The following is a 22,988-nucleotide window of genomic DNA, read 5'->3' as shown; positions in this document are numbered from 1 at the left end:
AAACTTAAAGTAATTTATGACTGTAGTTAAAAACCGATCTGTCATCTTCCATTTAATGAATACTGGTACAACACATTGAGAAGAATTTTTTACACACATTTCTTGAAGATCTCCAAATAACATCATATTTCTCATTAGGAAAAATTATGATATATTAGATGAGTCTCAACATAGATTAGAATAAATGTTTGACTCCAATTTTTTGTGATTTGAAACAAATTTAATGGATTGTGGATAAACTGAATTCCATAGATGTAACATCAGAATAACTTCATTTACACAGTGTTTCACAATATCTTCATTTGAACATAAGAATTGTTTGACCATTGTATGAGATGAAGGAAGATGTGAAAACTGTTTGCAAAGCAAAAGAAACTGCAAGTGCACCATTTTATTGCTAAATGGCAGCTGAGTCTGTTAACTCAGAGCAATGCCAAAATAAATATTGTTAGTCAGACTTTTAGACAACATCGGTAAAATAAGGATATATAAGGCTCATCATTCCTGCATTTACTATGATAAGGGTAAGAACTGAATTTTATCAAGCAGAAATATATCCAGGCTACAAAAGAATGATTTCCCAAGATGATGTCTTGCCACTCTCAGATTGAAGAGATAACATTCTGTCTAATATTTTACTTGACTCACCAGGCACATCAGTCTGCTGTATGACTATTTTCTTGTCTTTGGATTAAACAAAAAATGATTGTAATTCTGCTGGTGTCTATGTCCATGGTGGTGTACAGTGGTAAGTGGCAATGTATTTTTCTGATTATTTGACATTATGTCAAAATACTCTTTTAAGTATGAGCATTTGGAAACAGTCCCTTAGAAACACACCTTCTCTCCTCAAATTTTGGTGTTCAACACCCAAATGCACTTGAAGACATTTCTTTATGAAGTACTTATAAAATATTTTTCTCAGGACTTGTAGTGAAGCAACAAAATATGTACTGGGGTTAAAAATACAACCAAAAAATTGCAACTTCTTTTTGCTAGCACTTTGTCATTATTTAAGGCATTAAGTCTCCAAATGTATAAGTTTCATATAATGAGATTCTATTCATTAAATACATTTGTATTGTCTTAATTCTCCAAACTGTTCAGTAGATCCTGAAATTGAACCCATGTCCACCTAAAGCTCCTCTCTTGAATTTTATTATGAATAGCTTTTTCTTCATATAACTCTTTAGATTTTATTGTCATGAGTGAATGAACTTCCCTGAGTCAGGGATGAGCAAACATCTCAAATTTCTGCAGTCTCTGCACTGTGTAGGAATGTCAGTGAGAGTTATGATGTGCAAATGAAGAAAAGGACTCTTAGAAGGTCTGTCACCATTTCTGGCCAATCCATGGGGATATTTCTAAAGGGAAGAGAAAACTCAGGACCCCAGCACAGAAAAATTCTCCACTGACCTTCATCAGCTTCACCAGCTGCTTCTCCTCTGAGGGGTTGCTTGCATTGCAGTTCAGAAATTAAACAGGTCTAACACAAAACATACAGCCTAAAATTATGAAGCTGAACCTTAAGACTTCTAGTATATAGAGAGAAATCAGAGATAATATTCACATTTCCCACTGCAGTGATAGCAAATGCCCAAATACCTGCACTATCTATTTATCTTAAATATATATATTTTATATTGGTACTGCACTCAAAAATATCTGGACATTCATAGATTTTTCTGGCAAAACATTTAAAAAAAAAGTCCCCCAAACTTTAAAGGGCTGTGCAGCAGTGTTTAGATACTTTCCCTTTAGCTAAATACAATGAGAACATGAATATTTAAAGTGTTACCACGTTTAGGTTTGGTGAGGATTATTGATTTATCTTTCTGTGGGATTTATTCTGCTGATCTCTGCTTTGAGATTGAAGCAAATATCTGTGCATGAAAGAGCATCTTTGAGAGGAATTCATGTGATTTACCCTGAATAAATCAAATAGTTTGGGTTTGCTGCACCCTGACTTTTTCCGGCATAGTCAAGGTTTTTGCTTCCCAAGGATTTTAAGGAGTGCATCCATGCCCTGTTTTAGGATATTTTTAGTGATCCATGGATGAAAAAGACAACTGGAGGTGCAGTGATGTTTTTTTGATGGGATTTTTTTGTACAGCATTTCAGAAAACTGTTGTCAGGTAGGAAAATCACAGATGCAGTCCAGAAAGAATTTTATATGTAACTGAACATTAAAAGAAATTCCATGGATAAGGTGTACAATGGGAAAGCCCAAGAGCTGATGTATCATACAGGAGTCTCCTCAAAATGTAATGAATTTTTTAACAGGTTTTGGAGAGAGGTGAGACAAGCTGGCATGCCCAGGGTCTTCTGAGATTTAAAGGATTGATTTTTGTAGTGAAATCTTTCACTGCCTCTACAGGGAATGACATAGGACAGTATGTCCAAATACATGATACCAAAAGAGGAAAAGAGAATAATTACTCCAGAAAGTATTTTCTCCTTGTTCCTCCCACTCCCAATTTAAACAAAAGTAAGCAATCTTGTTAGCAAACATTGGTTCATTGATCTTGACTTGGTGACAAATAAAAAAGTTTTTTTTTGTAATTATAGGATTAGAAGAGCCAATGATTTACCAAAGTGCTGAGCAGACATTCCTCTCCAGGGGAACTTCAAACATTTATGTGTTAATTGGGTGTACACAGTTCAGTTTGTTCAGAAGAACTAATTGCAAGTGAAGGATAGGGGAGCAATCACAGTTCCAATACCCCTGGAATATGATTTTGTCAATTTTCTCCTCTGACACATTTCAACTCTATGGGATTTTCCTGTTTTCCAAACATTTTGCTGAAAGGACCAAATGATTGATGGCTCTTCTTCAACACCTGGTTTGAGCTGTGGTGTGATGCAGTGTGTCAGACCTGGCTCCAGTTGCACTTGGCAGAACCTGGCCCAGGTGATGTTTGTCATTGCAGAGGAAGCACAGGCTTTAAGCCAGAAAATAAGGGTTAGTTTTTCTCTGGCAAGCATGTGTACAAATTTAGCATTCAATGCTGTTTTTTTGCAAGGCATGCCATTATTTTGCCTGAAGCTGAATTCCTCATGGCAATGAAGCTTTCAACAGATGTGTTACAGTTCTGTGAAAGACCAGCCTTTATTGGGAAGCTTCTTCTGGTTTGTGGAAAGCAATTTACTCCCCTTAGTCCTGCTGCAGAGATGGACACTTTTGGTGGATTATTCTTTATCTAAAAGTTTCTCATTGTGACCAAGAATTTCAGGAAAAAGAATAACACAAGAGGAAGCACCTCTTCCTGACTCACTCAATCCTGTCTCCATATTCTGCAACTGAACTTGAGAAATTAATTGCTGGGAGAATATGACTATTACCATGAAAATCTTGTTCACATCACAAAAGTTGTGGACATCCCGAGAAAGCACTTATATATGATCTTTAAAAAAAATAAAAATCCTATTTTTCTTAATCCTTTACTAAGCATAGAGTTAAGCCTCCTGTCTAAAAACCCCACTACTCTTCTTTACTCTTTTGCACCTATATTTATTGCAGGAAAATGTAACAGATGAACAAGGCAACTGTCAGCTCTTTCCCAGAATTTTTTTAGAGAAAAAGGACAGCTTTCCTAATGCCAGTTATTCTGAGACATAACTTATGCCATGAATTTAACACTATGGGCTTTTTCAGTTTTAAATATATAGTTTATTGAGACAGCAAATACCCTTTACTTACTACATTAAAAAAAAAAGGTTAAATAAATCCAAAGTAATACATTATCTTCTGAAATCATGCAGAGGAAAAAAACCAGATTAAAAATGGGAAGGGAGAAAACAAATGTTAGATTTTACTCTAATTCAGAATTTGGCCAACAGAAAAAAGGGAAGTGTTGAAAATACACCAAATCTACCACATCATCTTCAAAAGGAAGAAAAGATAATTAAGTTGAAATATGAAGTTATAGGAAGAGAGACAATGAGGCAATGAGGCATTAAGGCAATAGTCAAGATTGACTTAGAAAAACCAGATCACTTCGAATAACTCTGCTTCACATTATAGCACAGGATTACAGAGTGCTTGGGACATAGGTGGGCACTAAACCAAGTTTATATAATTCTACTAATTTGTCCCAGAAAGGGCAACTGTTCAGATGAGACAGGAAGACAAGGGTTAGCTCATCCTCAGCAGCAATACCTGCTCAACAGAGACTGGGTTTTGAGCTGAAGTGGATGTGAATTCCCAGTACATACCAGTACAATTCTGGGCTTCCCAGGGTGGGAGTGGAGCTGAGCAAGTACTCCATGTCTCTGATAAATCAGCTTACCAGTGCATGAAGATATTCAAAATGCCTGCAGTGCGTCATAATGAAATACATGTTGCTGGTTTATTGTGATCTTTTGGAGTTTGGTGGGTTTTTTTGTTTTGTTTTGTTTTTGGTTTTTTTTTTTTGGTTTTTTGGGGTTTTTTGGGGGGTTTTTTTGTTTGTTTGTTTTTTTACATTTAAATGTTTTTCTTCTCAAATTTATTTGCTGAGGTAGGTGGCCAAGAACTGGAGCCGCCAGCATTCCTGCCAGAGCTGCTTAACACACCTGAAAGAATCTTGAGTAAGAAAGGTTTAAGCTTTACTTTCTGCAATATTGCATGGCAGTGGGAATCCTTGTACTCCAGAGGCATCAAAGGGAAGTGTGAGCAAATAGCCAGGGACTCATCTCAAAATGGTTTAACAGCTGAAGTGAGACTAAGGGAAGGCTGGTAGGGGGAGAAAATTTTTTTTTAAAGTAAGCATTGTTTGTTGGTTTATTTTTTCATTTAGACAATGCCACACTCTTCAATGGAGTCTTTCAAAATGTGGAAAGTGTTGCATTATTTTTTGGTACGTATCTGTTGCAGTTGTACTTTAGCTCTGAATAGAAATCCTGTGGGGTTTGTTTTTATATATTTATTAAGATGAAACAGGGATTTTTATGGGTGCAGATCTCCCCAAAGGCCACTGTAACACTAAACACTGCTGAGTGCTAAGCACTGCCCAAAGTCCCTGCCTGGTCTGGGCTCTGTGCTCCTGCAAACATCGCCTGTGTGCCACCCACACCTGCCTCACCTCCACTTACCAGGTGTTCTATGGCTGTTCTCCTTCCAGACTGCCTGGGCTCTCACTTCACCTGGTTACAGTCCATCTTCACCAACTTCCCTGCCCTTCTCAACTTTGTGAACAGAATGAAGTGTGTCACTGGGTTTTGCCCCAGGGATTTCGAGGACTACGGCTGCTCTTGCCGGTTTGAGATGGAAGGGCTCCCCGTGGATGAAGCTGATGAGTAAGTCACATTCATGGGAGGTCCTTTTGTACCCTGACTGGCAATAAATGCCCTCCTGCTCTGATTACCCAAAGCATAACACCTGTATAAATTATTTAAAAACAGTAATAAAAAGATTTATTTGGGGGTAAGTAAGACCCACACCATCTGGCTCTAGTGAGAGAAAATGTAATCTCTGGCCAGGACAATCAAATAGTTGTTTAATTATATCAGCAGGAGATGTGAAAGGAAATTCAAAGAGAATCAAGATACATCCATGTCTGTGAATAAAATGGGTTTTCCAACAATGTAATGTATTCATTCCCTGAGTGAAGACAGCAATGGCTCAGAAAGGGCTAAGCCTATAGATAGGTGGAAATTAATCCATCCACTCTGCAGCATGGGATGGCTGGGAAAATGGAGATCTAACCCTGCTACTGGAAAAAAACCCATGGAACTTCTCTGTGAAAGGTTTTCTGAACAATTGTGATGACATCCTGAAATGGGAGCCTGATTCAGTTCAATGGATTGATACCCAAGAGCTGAGCACCTGGGCTCTTGCTTTACTCAGCTCCATTTTAGTGCAGAGCAGCACAAACCCAGAAACTGCAGAAACATCCATCAGCAGGTTTGTCCTGAGAATCACCCACACAGCCAGTTTGTATTTACAAATTGTGCAGCCCTGGGGTGAGGTTTCCCTGTCAGCACAGAATTTCTACTGCCATGTGCAGCAAACAGAGACTGATTATTGCTTTGCCACTGACAGAGGTGTGCTCCTGCTTCAAGGGAGCCTCCAAACCAGTGGCTTGCCTGTCTCTTCCAGAGACAGTTCCCACAGTGTTGCAATTTCTTTCACTGATTTTATTTCTTAGAAAATAGTTTTGCAAATCTTGGGGCTTTTCTGTGCCATTTCTGTTCTATAGAAAAGGACTCAATGCCTCACAGCAGGTTTTTAAGGCATGGGAAAGTACTAGTGCCTGTAAGAACAAGCTTTTCCCATTTCCCAGAGTAGCTCATTGTCATATCTAAATTAGCAGCCTCCACAGACTTTGTCAAAGAGAAGCAGGCCCAGAGGACAATCCATGTCTTGCAATGACAGAGAAACAATCCCTTCCCTGCTTGCAAAGGGAAACTAACTGAATTTTTGGATTAACCATTGCAGTAAATGTTGATGTAATTGTGAATCTCTAAACAACAAGAAGTGCAGAGACTTGATGTTAGACTCCTTATGCAGTTAGGGGAGCTTTTAGATGCTAACACCTCACTACACCTCAGGTAGAGTCAGGAGAGGGTTGAGATATCATCAGTCAGGTGTTCAAAACCCTGTTCCTGATGGAGCTTACAGATTTCAGTCTCATCCCTGGAACAAGGCACAGTAGAATTTGTGGTGCAGAGGAGACATCAGGCCTTTCTGCTGAATGCTATTTGCCCCCACTTTTTTTAGATACATTCCTTGGACTCCTTCTCTGGTTGTGAAGACAAATAAAATATTGTGATAATTATTTATTAATACAGTCAGGGATTTGATATGAAATTCTTTCTAAATAGAAGAGGTGAAAAAGAGAAAGTGCATGTGTAGCATGTGTAGAAGGGCTCCCTAGCAGGGAGCCTGGCAAGGAGCAGGTGTGATCCTTCCTGGCAGCAGATGCTGGGTTTGGATGTTCATGCTGTCCTTGTCTTCAGCATTTCCCAGGACAAATGCAACTCAATAGCAGAGCTGGATTTTGAGTCCTTTTCTCTGAAATGAGGGTATTTCAATCTGAATCTAACAGCAAGACTGTTTAATCTGTGTAACAATTTTACCTGGGGTAAATGATGACTGTTTTACTTGGAGTTTCATTTACAGCTGATGTCAGTGCACAGAGATGTTGTGGAGATGATTTATCTGTACAAAGAGCTGAAGAGAGGAGAGGACTGAAGAAGAGCTTGTTGGTTTAGTTGACATTTTATTCCTACTCAAAGTGAAGTGGTCCTGTAGGCAATTTGAGTTTGGCAGAACAACAGGGGTGCAGGAAAACACAAGGTTTCTGACTGCCTCTGTTGTATAGTGGCAGGAGAAAACTGTTTTACTCCAGTGTGAGAAAAATATTTCATGGCCCTTTCCCATGGCTAAATGGTGCATTTCAATTGTGATCGTTGCATAGAAGTACAAGAAATAGAGGATAAAACTGCATGTATTTATATAGTCCCAATGAGGAATTCACACTGCAGAGCCATTAACCCTCCGTGAGTGCCAGGTTCAGTTTAGTTCTCCAAATCTGCAGTGAGGAAGGTTGGGATAGGACTGTATCCAAGATCTCTAGGGCTGACTCGTGGGGCTTTGCTTGTGAGTGAGCTGACAGTGCTGAGGGGAAGTATTTGTGCACTGGCAGTGGATTTCTTACATGAAGTGCCTGCAAAGTCCTTGCAAGCACCCGGGAACCACAGCAGGACAGAAATGTTTGGTCACCCACAGCAGGCAGACCTGCTCCCAGCATGGAGCTTTGCATGCAGCCATGGTTATCCTTCCACTCTGACTCAGGGAAAAGCCTTTCCTCTGTCTGGGGATCAAACTGAATGGTTTGACCTCTCTGTTATTTCCTCTTTAAGATGCTGCTTTCAGCACCGCAGATGCTACGAGGAAGCGCTGGAGATGGAGTGCACGTGGGACCCATCAAAGATCTCTGCAGATGTCAGCTGCTCTACTAAAAACCTGACCTGTGGTGAGATTGACCTGCCAAAAGAGCTCGACACTGGAGCCTCACCAGTAGTTCATTCTGGTCTACCTACCAAAAGTCGTAGAGAAATTATTTGCTCCACTTCCCAGAGCTCCTCCAACAGGCAGACCACTAAGCAAGACCACTAAGCAATGCTTGAGATATCTCCACACATCAGAAATGCAGCAGATGCTGAGGAGACACCTGAAAAACAATCTTCTGAGGCATCAAGGCCTAATTTTTCAGCACTTTTAGGGATCAAATTCTTTGTTCAGAGCGTCACACACACTCAGCAGCTAAGCTCTATCAGTGAGGGCAGAGATTGTGTGTTATAACAGGAGCCATTCCATGCAATGCTGGTACAGGCCTGACAAGAGTGGGGTTCTTTAAAGCCTAATAACATGTAATATAATTTTTCAGCAAGTTTTGGCTCTCAGAAAAGACTAAATGCTAGAACATGGTTTGAGGATACCAGCAAAGAGGAGCAGAATCCTCAAACTGTACCCTTACGTCCTATTTAAGCAACAATCTGATCCAAATTCCATTTTTTGTTTCAAATTGAAACCATTTTTGTTATTTAGGCCAATCTCTAATTGTCCAAGTCCATTTAATGCTTTTTCAGCTCTTTCTATATAGTCTCCATCACAAATACAAAATAGAAGTGCCACAGCTATGAAAAGTCAATGTTTTTTAAATTCTGAAAGGTAGGAAATTTTGAAAATAGTATTTCATGGGGAACTGTTTCCTATCCTTTGTGTTAGGAATAAATTTTTAACTTTGAGAGAAATGAGGCACTGGCACAAGTTGCCCAGGGAAGTTGTGGATTCCTCATCCCTGGAAGTGTTAAAGCCAGGTTGGATGGGGCTTTGAGCAACCAGGTCTAGTGGAAGATTTCCCTGTCCATGGCAGGGGGTGGAAAGACATGAGGTTTAACACACCTTCCAGTCCAAGCTGTTCTAAAGTTCTTTGATTCTTTATAAGGAGCAAATCACATATCCATGAAAGGCTTGGATTGTGGATTGTGACTTCATGGAGTTAGGAGGAATATTTTAATGAAGTCTGTGAAATGTTAAATGCAGCATCAGCTGCATTAAGTTTTCCATGGAAGAATAGAGCCTTGCTCTGTAGTCCTCAATACTCTGCAGACACAACCAGAGGCAATAATTTATTGACAGCCATGCCAGGCTGCATCAACTGGTGTTTAAGACAAGATATGGACTATTAAACTTGTCCATGTTTGCACTGAGAAGTACATTATAAATAGGTTTGGACTAACAAAATACAGACACAAACCTTACAGGGAGGAAAAAGCAGAAGGTGGAAAGGATTTTTCAATAGCGCCTTGTTTGAATTTTTGTTTTATTTTCAGAGTCTGTGGATCCCTGTGAACAGTTCCTCTGCACCTGTGACAAAGATGCCATTGAATGCTTTGTGAATGCCCAGATCAACTCCTCCCTGAACGGGCTGGATGTCTCCTCCTGCCCATCTCCAGTTACAGGTAATAACAGGGATCTGACCGAGTGCCCCCTCCTGCCAGATTTTCTGCTGGCACCAAATGTGACCTAACAAGAATGAAGCAGGAGCTGGGTGCCTTCCTGCCATAAACCTGGTCTCAGTTTCATGTGTCCTGTCCATTTCCTGCTGCTTGGGTGAGTACCAGGAGAGAAGGTGGTGGCAGACTGATTGCTGCCCTGGAGCAGGGCCAGGAGAGGCCTCTGGGCTGGGGAAGGGGCTGGAGCCCATGAGGCAAGAGGAGAAGGCTTGGGAGGGATCTTATTGCAGTTCTCAGCACCAGGTGAGGTGTGGAGAGAAGGTGCAGCCAGACCCTTCCTGGAGGTGCACAGGGTGCAAGGAACACCACTGCAACAGGGAAATTCCAGTTAGATGTGAAGAAATCTTTTTCTTCAGGAAGCTTCTGCCACCTGGAATGAATGAGTGATACTTGTGATGATGTCACTGGCAGGAAATGTTGAAAATATTGCTAACCCAAATCTTCCCTTAAACCATTCAAAAACCGACTGGAAAAGCAAAAACAAGCTTACTCTGTTCAGTTGCTTGGTTTCTATTCTGGAGGGAAAAAAACCCTGCAAAGGATGAAGGGGAGGTTTATCCCCATGGTCACACACTGATCTGTGCTCTGTAGCTGAAATTACAGCCCTGCAAGACCAAATGCCTGCCCTGTGGGAGCAGGCCTGGATTAAAAACTTCATTCATATGGATTGCAACCAGAGCATGGCAGGGGCAGGAGCTCTGGGTTCCTAAGCTGAGGGAGATGTGAAAAAGCAGCCTTAGCTTTTCTAATACTTTGGGTCACAGTCACAGCCTCCAGGGCTAAGGACAGACAGACACACACCTGCATCACAGCCTGGATGTGTGCATACCCTCCTGAATGCATCAAGGGAGAAGAAAATGCCCCAGGAAGGTTTGCATCAAAGCCAGTTCATTGTCTTTTTTTAAGACAGCAATCTTTCACTGGGATCAGATGTCCCTGATATACAGTATGGTAGATCCAACACACCAAAAGTAAAGGGGAAATTGTTCTTTGCTAACAGGAAAATCATGCTGATGTTATCACTGCTGATAAAGACAGATTCCATTTGAGTTCACTGGATGTCTCTGCTAATTTTAAATTATATTATATTTTTGATGATTATATTTCTTGATGAGGAGAACAAAAAGCAACTTTTGAATGAAATTTTCACTTAATGTTCACTCATGTTATAATCCTTCTGTGTAGCTCTTCTGACTGTAACTGTGTCCAGTTCTGACTTTGGGAAAAAAAAAATAATAACCCTATCTGATGAATCCATAGACAAAGGATTTTGGTAGGTTCTTTATTACAGAGAAAAAATTGAGTGACATGGGCATGTATTTGACTAAATCTTTAATAGGAATACATTCAATGGACTCCTGATTTGTGCTATTCAGATCAAACAGTGAAAAACTCCCCTTCTCACACTTTATGAGAGACTTTTCTCTTTCAGAAACAACCAGCAAGAGAGAGCTGACAACACGACACATGGAGGGTAGGTCACCTCTGTAATTCTTTGTCTGGAATGTATTAAATTGAGACCAGCTTATACTCAGAAAAATAAGCTGAAGAAATGGGAATTTAAAGAATGCTGACTGCCAGCCAATTCCTCTTGTTGAAGTTGAAACTCTTTGGGATTATTTTTTATTATTATACTGCATGTAGCTCAATAGAATTTAGTATCAGCAGGGTATAAATACTAAAGCGATATTTTAATACTGCTGCTGTAATCATAATAATATTTAGAAATAATTTCCTTTTTGATGACTCTGATCATGTTATTCCAGGATACAGTCTAAGGAGCACCCTAAGCCATGATGTTCTGGAGTAAAAAAAAAAATTTCTTTTTGCAGCATTGGTTCATCAAAGGACTGATGAAACACTGGCTGTGACTGCATCTGTGGAAGAAGGTTTGCAACTTAGAGTGAAAAAAGCCCTGCTTGCAGCTCCCAAAAGCTGAGAGAATACAAGATATTTTCTTTCTTTCTGGCCTTCTAAAAGGACTGATGTAAAACTAGATGTAATGTTTTGGTGATGGAGTTCAAGATTGAATGGGAAGGTGCAATTTTTCAATTTGTGCATGTAATGTGTTTAACCAGTGTTTACAGCGAGTTTCCCAAGGGCTGAGATTCAATGCTCTTCAACAAAACCTGTTTTCATCAAAACAGCCTTTTTTTCCCTGGGAACACAGGCTGGAGCAGGTGAGCTGTTTGGCAGAGATGCCCTCTGTGGGTGCCAACCACAGCCAATTGCATATTCTTGTCTTTAAAAGATATTGAATTAATTAAGATCAACCAGTAGCATGAGGAAATTCTGAGCATGGTTTGTAAAATGAGCCACCAGTATGGTGTTTTATTTACTTGTAATGAAGAGATCCAGGCTGAAACCTCCTCACTCTGGAGCCTCCTTGGTGAGTCTCTAAACCACAAGGCCGAGTGGTTGTCATGGAAGATGGAAGGTTTTTTTTTGGTTTTTTTTTTTTTTTTCTGCTGCAATCACTGGTTGTCTTATGAGGACTGGGTACTTGCAAAACCTCACTGCTGCAGAGAGAATCTGTTCTCCTCTTGCCTGCATGAGGATCAAACCATTCAGTTTGATCCCCAGACAAAGGAAAAGCTGACTGCTGCCTTTCCCTGAGTCAGAGTGGCAGGATAACCATGGCTGCATGCAAAACTCCATGGTGAGAGCAGGTCTGCCTGCTGTGGGTGACCAAACATTTCTGTCCTGCCACATGAGAGGCCAGGGACAGAAGCACCCAAAGCCCTTGGTAACTCTGGGTGGGCCAGGATATGATGTAGAGAGGGAGACCAGTCTTGGACTCTTACCCAGTTTAGCACTTTTGTTTTGTGGCTTCATCACAAGCAAAGCCACACTGCTGTAAAGGGAGAAGTGGCACCAGAGCTGTTTGGAAAATGCCCTGGGGGTGCTGGAGCACAGCTGCCTCCGTAGGAGCCAGTGAGTGCCCAGAAGGCCCAGAAGGTGCCCAGAAGGCCAATGACAGCTGTGTGACCAGCAGGACCAGGGCAGTGATCACCCCTCAGCACCATGAGGCTGCACCCCGAGTGCTGTGCTCAGCTCTGGGCTCCTCACTTTAGGAAGGACATTGAGGTGCTGGGGTGTGTCCAGGGAAGGGCAACGAGGCTCACGAGAGGACAAGAGAACATTTCTTGTGAGGAGTGGCTGAGGAAGATGGGTTTGTTTAGTCTTGAGAAGAGCAGGCTCAGGGGAACCTCACAGCTCCCCAAAACCACCTGAGAGGAGGGTGTGGTGAGGTGGGTGTTGGTCTCTTCTGCTGTGCCTGCAGGGAAACAATCAGAGGAAATGTCCCTAAGATGAGACAGGGGAGATTCAGATGAGTCATTTATAAGAATTTTTCCACTGTTCAGGCGCTCAGACATTGGAAGGGGCTGCCCATGGAGGTGTTGGAGTCACCACCCCTGGAGGGGTTTAGGAGGAGTCTGGATCTGGCACTGTGCAATGTGGTTTGGGGGTTTGGAGGTTACAGGGGCAGGGCAGGGCTGACAGCTGGGTTGGGAGATCTGAAGGTCTCTTCCCCTTGGTGATTCCATGATTCTCTGTTCATAAACCCCAAATCTGCCAAGCACAGATGCAACGTGCACTGGACGTGTGCAACCAGGCCACTGCTTGACCCAGAAAATCACAGAGTGGTTTGTGTTGGAAGGGCCCTTAAAGATCATCTCATTCCAAATCCCCTGCTGTGGGCAGGGACCTTCCCACCAAACCAGCTTGCACAGGGAGAGGTGGAAAGCTGGATTTTTTTGAGAACCTAAGAACCTGATTTCTAGCTTTAGTGTGCTCCCCTGTGTATGCCATTGACCTAAGTGTGAATCTGGAATAATGGAAACCACATTGAAAATTTTTTTTCTTTTTAAAAAAAAATGTTTCTTACATTTAAAGGTTTGTGGGTTTATTTGTTCTTTATATGTTTAAATAGCAGCACCTGCAGAAGTGTAGGTACCTGAAAAGGCTTTATGCTGAATGTAAGTGCTGGCTGTTCCTTCATAGCTCTCCTGGATTATCAAAGTAGATTTTTTACAGTATTTTTCATTCTCACCTAGCAGCAGCTCCAGTGTTGGTTCCTGTTTTTCCATCTGCTTCTGGGACACTTTGTAATAGAAAACAGAACTCCTGAAGGAATGAGAGCATCTGTATTTGCACATCTGAAGCAATGTTTTACTTCCTGAAAATAACTACTCCTGCTCCCTAATGAGGCACAGTCCATCATAAGGTTCCAAGCATTACCAACAAACAAAAACCTGTATTAGGAATTTTAGAAAGCTGAAAACAATATAGGTAGTGTTTCTAATCAGTCTTTGAAGGAAACATTTGGAGAGCCACTTACTATTTAACCAGTTGTCTTCCTCTTTAAGCCCAAAGAATCTTCAACATTGACAACTGTGGAAGCTTCATCAAACCAAAGCTAAGTATCATTGAGAAACTCATTCAAAGGATTTAAGAAGTTATTCTTCACATCATGACATCCTAACAACACAGAAAAAAAAATGGGGAGATGATTTTTTAGATCATTTGACAGCTGTTTTTATAATTTACCAAAAGGTAGCTCACAAATGGAAATCATTTTATTAGGTAAAGGAAAGAACTTAGAGGTCAGGGAGGTATTTGGACTTATGGCTGCCCATCCATACCTGACTCTCAGTGCAGACACACACAAGATGTTCACAAGGAAAGCAGCATCCTTCCTTGCACAACACTGGGATACCAGACCTAGTCCTGTTTAGTCTATTTGTCTGTAAAATGAACTTAATATTGAATTTCCCAATTCAGCCATATTTACACTTCTTCCATAGAATCATAGAATCTTGTGTTAGTGCTATGTAATTATTTGCATGCAATGAGATTAATTTATGAGTATCACTTTGTCTACAACCATCCATACACCACTGAGAAAAACAGGCCAATGTCTCTCCATGCTATGTCTGTACCTTCCTGTTTTCAGAAAAAGCTCTTCTCAGCAGCCTGACTGTCCATAACTGTGCTGGCAGTGTTTCCTGAGTTTATATTTTCTATTTTCAACAGTGGTTTCTTTTGAGCCCCGTGACAGAGTCTTGGCAACTTCCAAAGCCAGAGGTAAGAGTCATTAAATTTTGTTGACAAATTTGGCACTCTTGACTACAGGTGAAGATGGATTTTCATTTATGAAGCTCTGTGGTGTCACAATCAAAAATCTTCAGCACAGGATTTCTGGATAATATTTATTCTGCTGACTTGCACATCCTTCAGCAAAACACTTTGATTCTCCTAATTACCATCTTAATAAATTCAGGCTGTTTGGTTAAGTTTTATAATGCTTTAAGTCAAAGTAATTTCAGAAATGCATGGCATAAATTCAGCTGGCAGGTGAGTACCATGATGCCTCTGTTTTTTGCACAGTTACCTCAAGGGACCACAGAGGCACAGCTCCTGCTCCCCCCATCCTCTCAATAAAAGGTCAGTGACCCTCAGTTTTCCTCTTTCTTTGACTGACACAGCAATTCTTCATCTAAAAGCATCACAGTTAAAACTCTGTGCATGGTAGCAACAGGGCTGCCAGAGAATCAAATTTAGATCAGGGTCAGATAGAAGATACACAAACAATAAAACCTGGCTGAGAAGCATTAGCTGTTCCTTGCCTCCAGCCACTCATTTGCACTCCTCATCCAAGTGTTTCTGAAAGCCTCTTCACATAAAGTTTAATGATATAATGGTTGTTTCTGTAAATTACATTCACAGCATCTGCTGCCAGAAGGGTTTATTTTGATTTTGCCTCCTCCTTATTACAGATAATTTCATGGAACTCTCTCCCAGTCTAAAACCTGTTCCAGCTTTTGCAGGTGTCTGTGCTTTGAGCACAGCCTCACCAGTAGGCAGAGCTGAAAATGGAGCACCTTGATAGGTCTGGAAGTTTTCTCTGGCCCCTTTTGGATAGAAAGGATTATCCAGGCAGGCTGAAATCCACCAGAAAAAGTCAGAGAAAACTGCATATGGAGAGTAGAGAGCAGTCATTTTTTGACTCTGATTACACTGTCTGAACAATATCCCTGTCTCCCACCCAATGGATTCAGCACTGCTGAACTAAGCACTGGTCAAAATCCCTAAATGCTCTCCTACATTAACTTGAATGTACCAGAAAATCTGTGTACTGTGTTTTAGGTCTGCATGGTTCCCAGGAGATTATTTGTGATATCTATTCTTAGCTAAGTGTAGAATTTCCCAAACTCTGGTTTTATTTTTTACATCCATCAGGAATCACTTTCATTTCAACATTTCACTGCCAAACAAAGTGGCATAAATTGTGCACCTTGCTGAGCTATCAAAACCAGTGTGTGACTATTGATCCCTTTCTGCCACCTTTCATGGGCTTTGCTGTGTTCTTAGCAGTACTTTAATTTCTTTTAATCTGTTCTCTTATCCTGTGACAGGTTATTTTCAACACATACTAAAACCAGAACATCAGAGGGACAAGCTTAATGAATTTGAGTTTAGTCCAACCAATAAATTCAGCCAAAGAATTCAAAAGGAAAGCTTTAAATATGAAAATACATGCCCATTAGTATTTTAAAAGTATTTATTTTGTGAAATGCCACATGGTTCACATTGACATTTAGAAATGGAAATGGAACCATTTGATAAGTGTTTTCATTTACAAATTAGTTTATATTAAAAAGGCATAAAAAGATTTTAAGTACCTCCAAATTCAACAAAACATTCCTGATCAGCAACAAAGTGTCAGATAATGTAAAAACAAATACCAAAATATTTTTTAGGATAAATAATCTCCTGAAAATAATTATTTTTCAACTTTTTTTGCCCTCAATATTTCCTTGTGGTTACAACCCAGTAAACCCTTCCATCACCCAGCTCTGTATTAAGCAAATAATTTCTTCTTTCACTGATGTTACTCTCAGTTTTAGAAACTTCATGTAAACAAACACTTTTTAAGCCATTTACTCAGCAAATGACATCTCACTTGTACTTTATCTCTCAGTACAGCTGACTAAGCAGCAAACATGATTTTCAGCACCTGGCAAAGCTCTTTGTCTCAGTACATAGAGAATTAAAAAAAAAAAAAAACAACAAAACAATCAGCAGTTAAATTGGAAATAGTTAACCACAGTCCTTTCTTCTGAAAGGCAAGAGATGTGCATAAATGACCAGTGTGGATACTCTGCTTTTCCAGTTTTCCTCTCAGATACTCCTTCTCTGTGACCATCAATTCACACTGGTTCTGCCTGAGGATATTACTCTCAGCAGCTATCTAAAATTAAAATCTTGCTGGTTATTTTCTATTTCTTCTTCTGCTTTCTTTTTTCTGCTTATTCAGAAGAAGATGGATTTATGGAAGCTTTGGTCCCAGTGGAAGAGATAACCACCTCCCCAGCCTCATTCCCAGGAGACAGTAACTCAATGCAAGTCAAAATTGTCTCCACCAACAGGAGTCCTGCAGGCACACCTGCAAGGACAAAAGGAAAAGGCAAGTGAAAAATTAATTGCACTTTTTCTAATTCTAAATTAGAAAATTCTCCTATTCGTGTTTACAGCTATGTGAGGAGCCAGCATTTTTAATGGCTATGTAGAATGAAACTGTTTTGTTATTTAAATCTGGAGGTTGCATACAATACAGGATGAATAGCACTGACTGCCCTGGAAGGGGCAGCTCACTGCCACCAGACCAGGAAAACTTAACCAACCATTAATAAATATCCTCCCACGAAGAATGAACAAATTTTAGGAGACTGCAGTTGATAATAGTTTAGAATATGCACTTTTGGACTCCTGAAAGAAGAGTTATTCTACCTTCACAAGTCTAACCCATGCATTTGTCTTCTCCAGAGACAAGCCCTGCAAAGGGTGGCCTGAGCACAGCTTCCTCTGGCAGAGCTCTGGACCTGGGACTGTCTGAGAGGGGACCTGCAGGAAAAGGTAAATAAAGGCCTTTTTCCCCATTACATCTGATGAAATATTCAGCAACCTCTGTATTAAAAGCAGGTATGTATTACATATAAATATTATAGTTATTTTAAACCAGTTTAGCACATATGTATTGGTACTTAGAGGAACAGGAGGTGGAGACATCTGCAAAAGCTTCCATCACTTTAACCTCTTCTGCCAATATGCTGTCAGTAACACTTATAAAAACTACTAATTATTAGCTTGGAAGGAATTTTTTTTCATTTAGTGCAGTATCTAAAATGAGCTCAGGGAATGTTTCTCCCTGCTTTTGTTTGCTGGAAGTAATTTAATCACAACCTTTAAGTTGCTTTGTTTTATAAGCAGCAGCAATAGGAATTTTCCTGCTCTTCATTCTGACCTTTTCCCACAGCCTTGCCAGTCAGACTTTTTCTCACCATTTCTGATTCTGTTCCAATTCCTGCTCAGGGATCCCAGCGATCCTAAGGCATTTTAGACCTGTCATGGCTATAAGTCCACTCTCAAGGACTGTCTCATCCATCTTTTTAGGCTTCCCAATGGAGAGAAGCAGCCCTGGAACTGGAAAAGAGCAGAAGAATCAACCCCACCTTTCACTAAACTGGAAAATACAATTTTAAAATACCAGCATTTAGAGAGCACAGATCAATTCCCTGAGCCTGTGGTTTATGCTGGGATTTAACATGAATGAATCAAGACCCAGGAAGGCACATGGGCAGAATTTCCTGTTGGAATCAGTAATCCAGGATTGACCCTGGCAGGAGCAGGGAATCAGACTAGAGCTGCAGAGGGGGAGATGGGATTACTTGTGGGAGAAGGGAGGATGCAGAGGGAACAGAAGCCCTCCCTCCCTCCTTCTCCTGCAACAGCCTCTTACATCCTTTCCCCAGCAAAGTCCCAGAACAGATCCCTCTGATGTCTTTTTCCTGATATGGAACACTGTCTTCTTTTAAGTGTTATGAATAATTCCCATAAAAACAGTTCTTCCTGAGTAGAGGGAGCCACAGAGACATTAGGATTGGGATTTGGTGATGCCAAACCCTCAGCAGCACAATAGCCATTACAACAGATCACTCCTGCATTTGGCCTAGGGGCACTGCAGCTCAGATTGGACTATATTTCAAATGAGAACAGAAAAAAATATTGTTTCCTTCAGCAAAACATGGTCATTGTCCAGCTATCACTGTGGAAGCACAAGAGGTTGGGACTGTATTTTCCAAATCACCAAGACAGAAACCACTGAATACTCAGCTGAGTTTGAATATTCCAAAAGAAAAAAAATTTACCTATGAAGGATTCCAAAGGACTGCTAAGTATTCTCACTGCAGTCCAATTTGACTTGTATGTTCTATCTTCATAGGAATCGCTCTCCCCTTTAAACTGCCTTGCCCTTTGGCTGTCTTGCTCAGTCAGCACTCTAAGAGCCATAGTTCATGGACTGAAGCAGTAATTTAGAGGTGGTAAAATGTCATCCTTCAGAGTTTCTGGTAGCTCTGGAAACACTTCTATCTTCACAAGAGAGCCCTCAAGCAGTGAGGACATAGTGTGTCAAATAACAACTTTGCTTCGCAGTGTGTGAGCGACTGACCTTTGTGCAAGAGAGAGGACGTGGAAGAGTGGAGAGGGAGCTGCCCCAGCTTGGAGAAATGCTGTTCTGCTTAACTGAGAGATGCCCGGAGGAATTTGAGTCCTATGGCTGCTATTGTGGCCAAGAGGGAAGAGGAGATCCCACTGATGCACTGGACAGGTGTGGGCTCCTCTGTGTGTGCCATTGTTACTGCAGTGCCCATGGACAAGGAAGATCAGAACATCATTTTCTGGGCATTGTATAGCTATGGAGCAGTAGTGAAGTCACATTCTGGGGAAAAAAATCCACTTAAATGCATAAAACACAAAATACTCTCATGCGACTAAACCACATTCAATTGTTGTGCCAATATTTTGGAGAGGACTTACTAACTCCAAATAAGAAAGGAGAATGATGGGAGGTAAGCCAAGCAGAAGGAGGAGAACATCAAAGGGATGAGGATAAGGGCCACTTGGCTAAGAGGTGGCTTGAACAGTGACTTATGAAGAGCAGAATTAACATCCCCCCAGGGCACACTGTCCTCCAGAAGGGAACAGAGCTGAAGCAGAGTTCTGTCAAAGCAGGAGCAAAGTTCTGTCAGAACTGCAGCCAAGAGCCAGCAGGGCTGATGATGAGGGGCAATGCAGAGAATTCCAAAATAAAAGCACCTCTGGGAGCGTTGTATTTACAGCTAAAAGCCTCCTCCTTGAGGAAGTTCATAACAGTTGGGGCACATCAGGTCCAAGTAGAGCACATTCCTTTCTCCTGCACTCACACACAAAAAGACAGCCCAGGCATGAAAAATTGGATTAGATGATGGCATGATCTGGGTATCATGATGCAGTTTTCAGATTTCCGGCCAAGATTTGAACACTGGAAGACACTTCTCATGGCAGACTAGGTCATGGTTACAATTGTAATTGTGTCTTAAAATTAAAACACACTCCTCTTAAACACGTGACACGAAAATAATTAGGAAGAGGAAAGTGAAAGTAGGAACAAATATAGGAATAAAGTAGGAACAGCTTAGGTTGATTTTTGTTCTTCATAGAAAAAACATTCCAGGGTATGAAAACGAAATTTTTTTAGTTTTAATGGGCACTGAAAATAAAGACAGACAAATAATTGTGAGAGTTCTGGGATTCAGGAAGAGAAAGTATTTTCCATTTACTTCTACTGTTTATTTTAGATGCTGCTTCTCTCATCACTGCTGTATGGAGCAAGTTAAGAAACTTGGATGTCATGCAGAAAGAAATTTGAGATCTGAAGTTGTATGTTTTGATCACACACCAAAATGTAAGCTTGTGTGAGAGGAAACTCTCATGTCCTGATGCCAGTGTACCAACATGACAGACTGAGTAACACTATGACAGAGCTGCTAGAGCTGAGTATGGAGACAGAAATATTTAGCTTACAAAAAATTAGCAATGTTTACTATAAACTTTTTTCCTAGTTGAGACAAAGGTTATTACACTGCTGTGTATGTGACCAGTAATGTGGCCTCTGCCGGGTTTTGGGGTGTCCCCAGTGGGCTGCAATGGATCCAGACAGCTCAGTCCTGTTTGGAACAGCCTGTCCCAGTTCCCAAGCAGTCCCCAGCCACTGGCTGCCTTAGCAAGCTTAAGTGATACCAGCTCTAGTGATTATCAGCTCATTTGTGATTTCAGCTCTTTGCTTGCTAGGTGCCTAGGCAGATGCAGAGAGAGGAGAAGGCTGTGTGAGGTTCCACAGGAATCTTTATTGAATCTTCTGTGAAGGTTCTCAGGGACAGCTCTTCTGCCAAGCTGGGCAAAAGAAGGGGTTTTTATAGGATACAGGGGTTTTAGAAAGTGTCCAATAGCAGGGGTCAAAAGGAAAGTGAACTATAGTCTTACAGAGAGATAAGCAAGGGTCCGAGGCAGAAAAAGGGGCTCCTGTGGTCCAGTCATCATGACTAGGCATTTCCTATCTTAGACTGCTGAATGCCATGGGGGCATTGCAGGATCTGAGCCTGCTACAGACCAGGTCAGGCTGAGAAACTTACATTCAGACATTTTATAATTACAGTCAGAAGTCAGCTACTTGTGTCTTTACATTCACAAATTCAACTAAAGCCAGCAGCACCTTCCACTGCCCAGCACCTTGGTGCCAGGCTTTTGTTTAGGTAATTAATGGGAGACTTTGGAGACTAAAATTCATGGCAGATTTGAAAATTTTATTTTCAAAACCTCATCTGCCTGTGGCAAATTATACATGAAGTAAGTTCAACAGCTTTCAAAGGTGAATTGTGAAATTTCTCTTTCAGGCATTGGCCAGAGCACGTGCGAGAAGCTCCTCTGCGCCTGCGACACGGCCGCGGCCGAGTGCATGGGCTCTGCCTTCTTCAACGCCAGCCTGAAGATGCCCCATGGGCAGGGCTGCCGGGAGGAGAAGCTCTCCTGCCCAGGGGACTCTGCTGAAAGGCCTCCAGCAGGCACCCAAACAGGCTCACAAACAGGCACAGGGGCTTCCAGCTCCGAGGAGAGCAGTGAGGAGGAAGGAGCCCGGCGGGGAGGATTCCGGAGAGCCAGGAGAGGGATGTGGCATCACGTGGGGAACGGCAGAACTGGGGGGCACCGGGGCAGATAACCCTGAGGGCAGAACACCACCCACCTCCAGGGGCTTGGCAAGGGCCAGCACAGCAGCCAGGCACTGAGCACCTGCCCTCCTCATCCTCTCCACGCTGCCTCACACTCTCCAGCACACAAATGACATAATCATAGACTAGGATTAGGTGTTAGGCTGTGTTAACTCCTCACTGTGGGGAGGTCAGCACTATGGAGCATCTGTCTAGGTCAGATATTACCTTAAATACTTATTGGACAGTGTTCTATATAACTTCACTTGATTTTTTTATGTAAAAACTGTTATGATCAGACTGACTTTTGTTAACTGTGCACTTGGTTCAGACTGGATCTTGCTGATGGTGTCCAAGTATTCCAGGTTTTTAATTAAACCAACCTGCAACTACTCCAACTCCCTCTGTGGACATTTTTCCTTTACTGAGCTTAGCAGGAAACATCCAGAAGCAAAGCTAAAGTAATTGCATGAAAGTTCCTTTGTTCATTCCTGTCTATAGCCGTGTGTGACTCCCTTCTGAGGGCAATAGGTCCAAAATGCTGGACAGACCCTCCTCTTAGGGAAGCCTCTTCCTTCTCTGGGGCCCGTTAAGGACATGAGCAGGAAACTTCCCAGCTTGGTACAGCCCTCAGACTGTTACTCTTCCATGCTGGGGTGATGAAGTCACAATGTGCAGTCCAAGGGTGATCAAAAGAGACTTCAGCACCTTGGAATGGCTGATAGGAAATGTGGAGCATAGGTCATTTTTTCCCCTATCCTTACAGGAACAGACTGAGTCTATCAATACTTGGCTCCATGGCTGGGGTCACAGCCAGAATTTGGGGTTTTGTGGTACTAGGATGATCAGCACAACACCAGACCTGTTTGTGTCAGATGGGATTCACATTTCTCACATGGGCAAGAGGTCTTTGCTCATGAGCTGACTGGGCTGACTGACAGGCTTTAAAATAGACTTGAAGGGAGAGAGGTGTAGTATCAGGCCATGACAAACCTCTAAAGATCCCTTCCAACCCAACCCATTCTATGATTCTGTGACTCACCAACACTTCCTAGAACAAAAAATGTTGCTGCAAGCTCCCCAGTGATTCATTCAGCTGCTCTGAAAGGTCTGGATTTCTTCTCCATCATCTTGTTCTACAGGACTGAACTGTGTCACCAAAGTATTCCTACAAAGACTATAGCATGTCTCCCTACTATCCAATGACTGTAGCATGTACCCTCATGCTGGGTGCAGAGATGCTGCCTGTGTTCTTCCAGATCCTGCTGCAGTTCACTAAACCCCAGCATGTGATCGTGTGTGAACTGAACAGTGTGAGAAGAGCAGGTGAAAATGCCTGTGAATGTTCTTGGATGAGCAGTTTATATTGGATAAAATTTTGGCTGGTGATAAGCC

At 41.6% G+C, this 22,988-nt stretch overlaps 1 protein-coding gene across 1 annotated transcript; it reads left to right on the top strand.

The window, feature by feature from the left end:
• Nucleotides 1–529: 529 nt before the first annotated feature.
• OC90 (otoconin 90) lies at nt 530–21,901 on the top strand. The gene is made up of 15 exons (XM_077189101.1): nt 530–748; nt 4,504–4,569; nt 4,779–4,838; nt 5,103–5,277; nt 7,846–7,958; nt 9,322–9,450; nt 10,937–10,978; nt 11,337–11,393; nt 14,542–14,592; nt 14,896–14,952; nt 16,826–16,975; nt 17,335–17,424; nt 19,003–19,177; nt 20,187–20,293; nt 21,282–21,901. The coding sequence occupies exons 1-15, from the start codon at nt 703–705 to the stop codon at nt 21,602–21,604; spliced, it is 1,641 nt and encodes a 546-aa protein (XP_077045216.1). The 5' UTR covers nt 530–702; the 3' UTR covers nt 21,605–21,901.
• The last annotated feature ends 1,087 nt before the right edge of the window (nt 21,902–22,988 follow it).

This window comes from Agelaius phoeniceus, chromosome 1, assembly GCF_051311805.1.
Source record: "Agelaius phoeniceus isolate bAgePho1 chromosome 1, bAgePho1.hap1, whole genome shotgun sequence".
NCBI classification, from domain to species: Eukaryota; Metazoa; Chordata; class Aves; order Passeriformes; family Icteridae; genus Agelaius; species Agelaius phoeniceus.
The sequence above is the reverse complement of the archived record's forward strand: the minus strand, read 5'-3'. Positions and strand labels throughout refer to the sequence as shown.

Bases quoted from the DNA above. Each gene is read 5' to 3' on its own strand.
- OC90 (XM_077189101.1), top strand. From the start codon at position 703: ATGATTGTAATTCTGCTGGTGTCTATGTCCATGGTGGTGTACAGTG. The intron at 749-4,503 runs GTAAGTGGCAAT...TTGCTGAGGTAG, and splicing joins GTCCATGGTGGTGTACAGTG to GTGGCCAAGAACTGGAGCCG. The intron at 4,839-5,102 runs GTACGTATCTGT...TTCTCCTTCCAG, and splicing joins AAGTGTTGCATTATTTTTTG to ACTGCCTGGGCTCTCACTTC.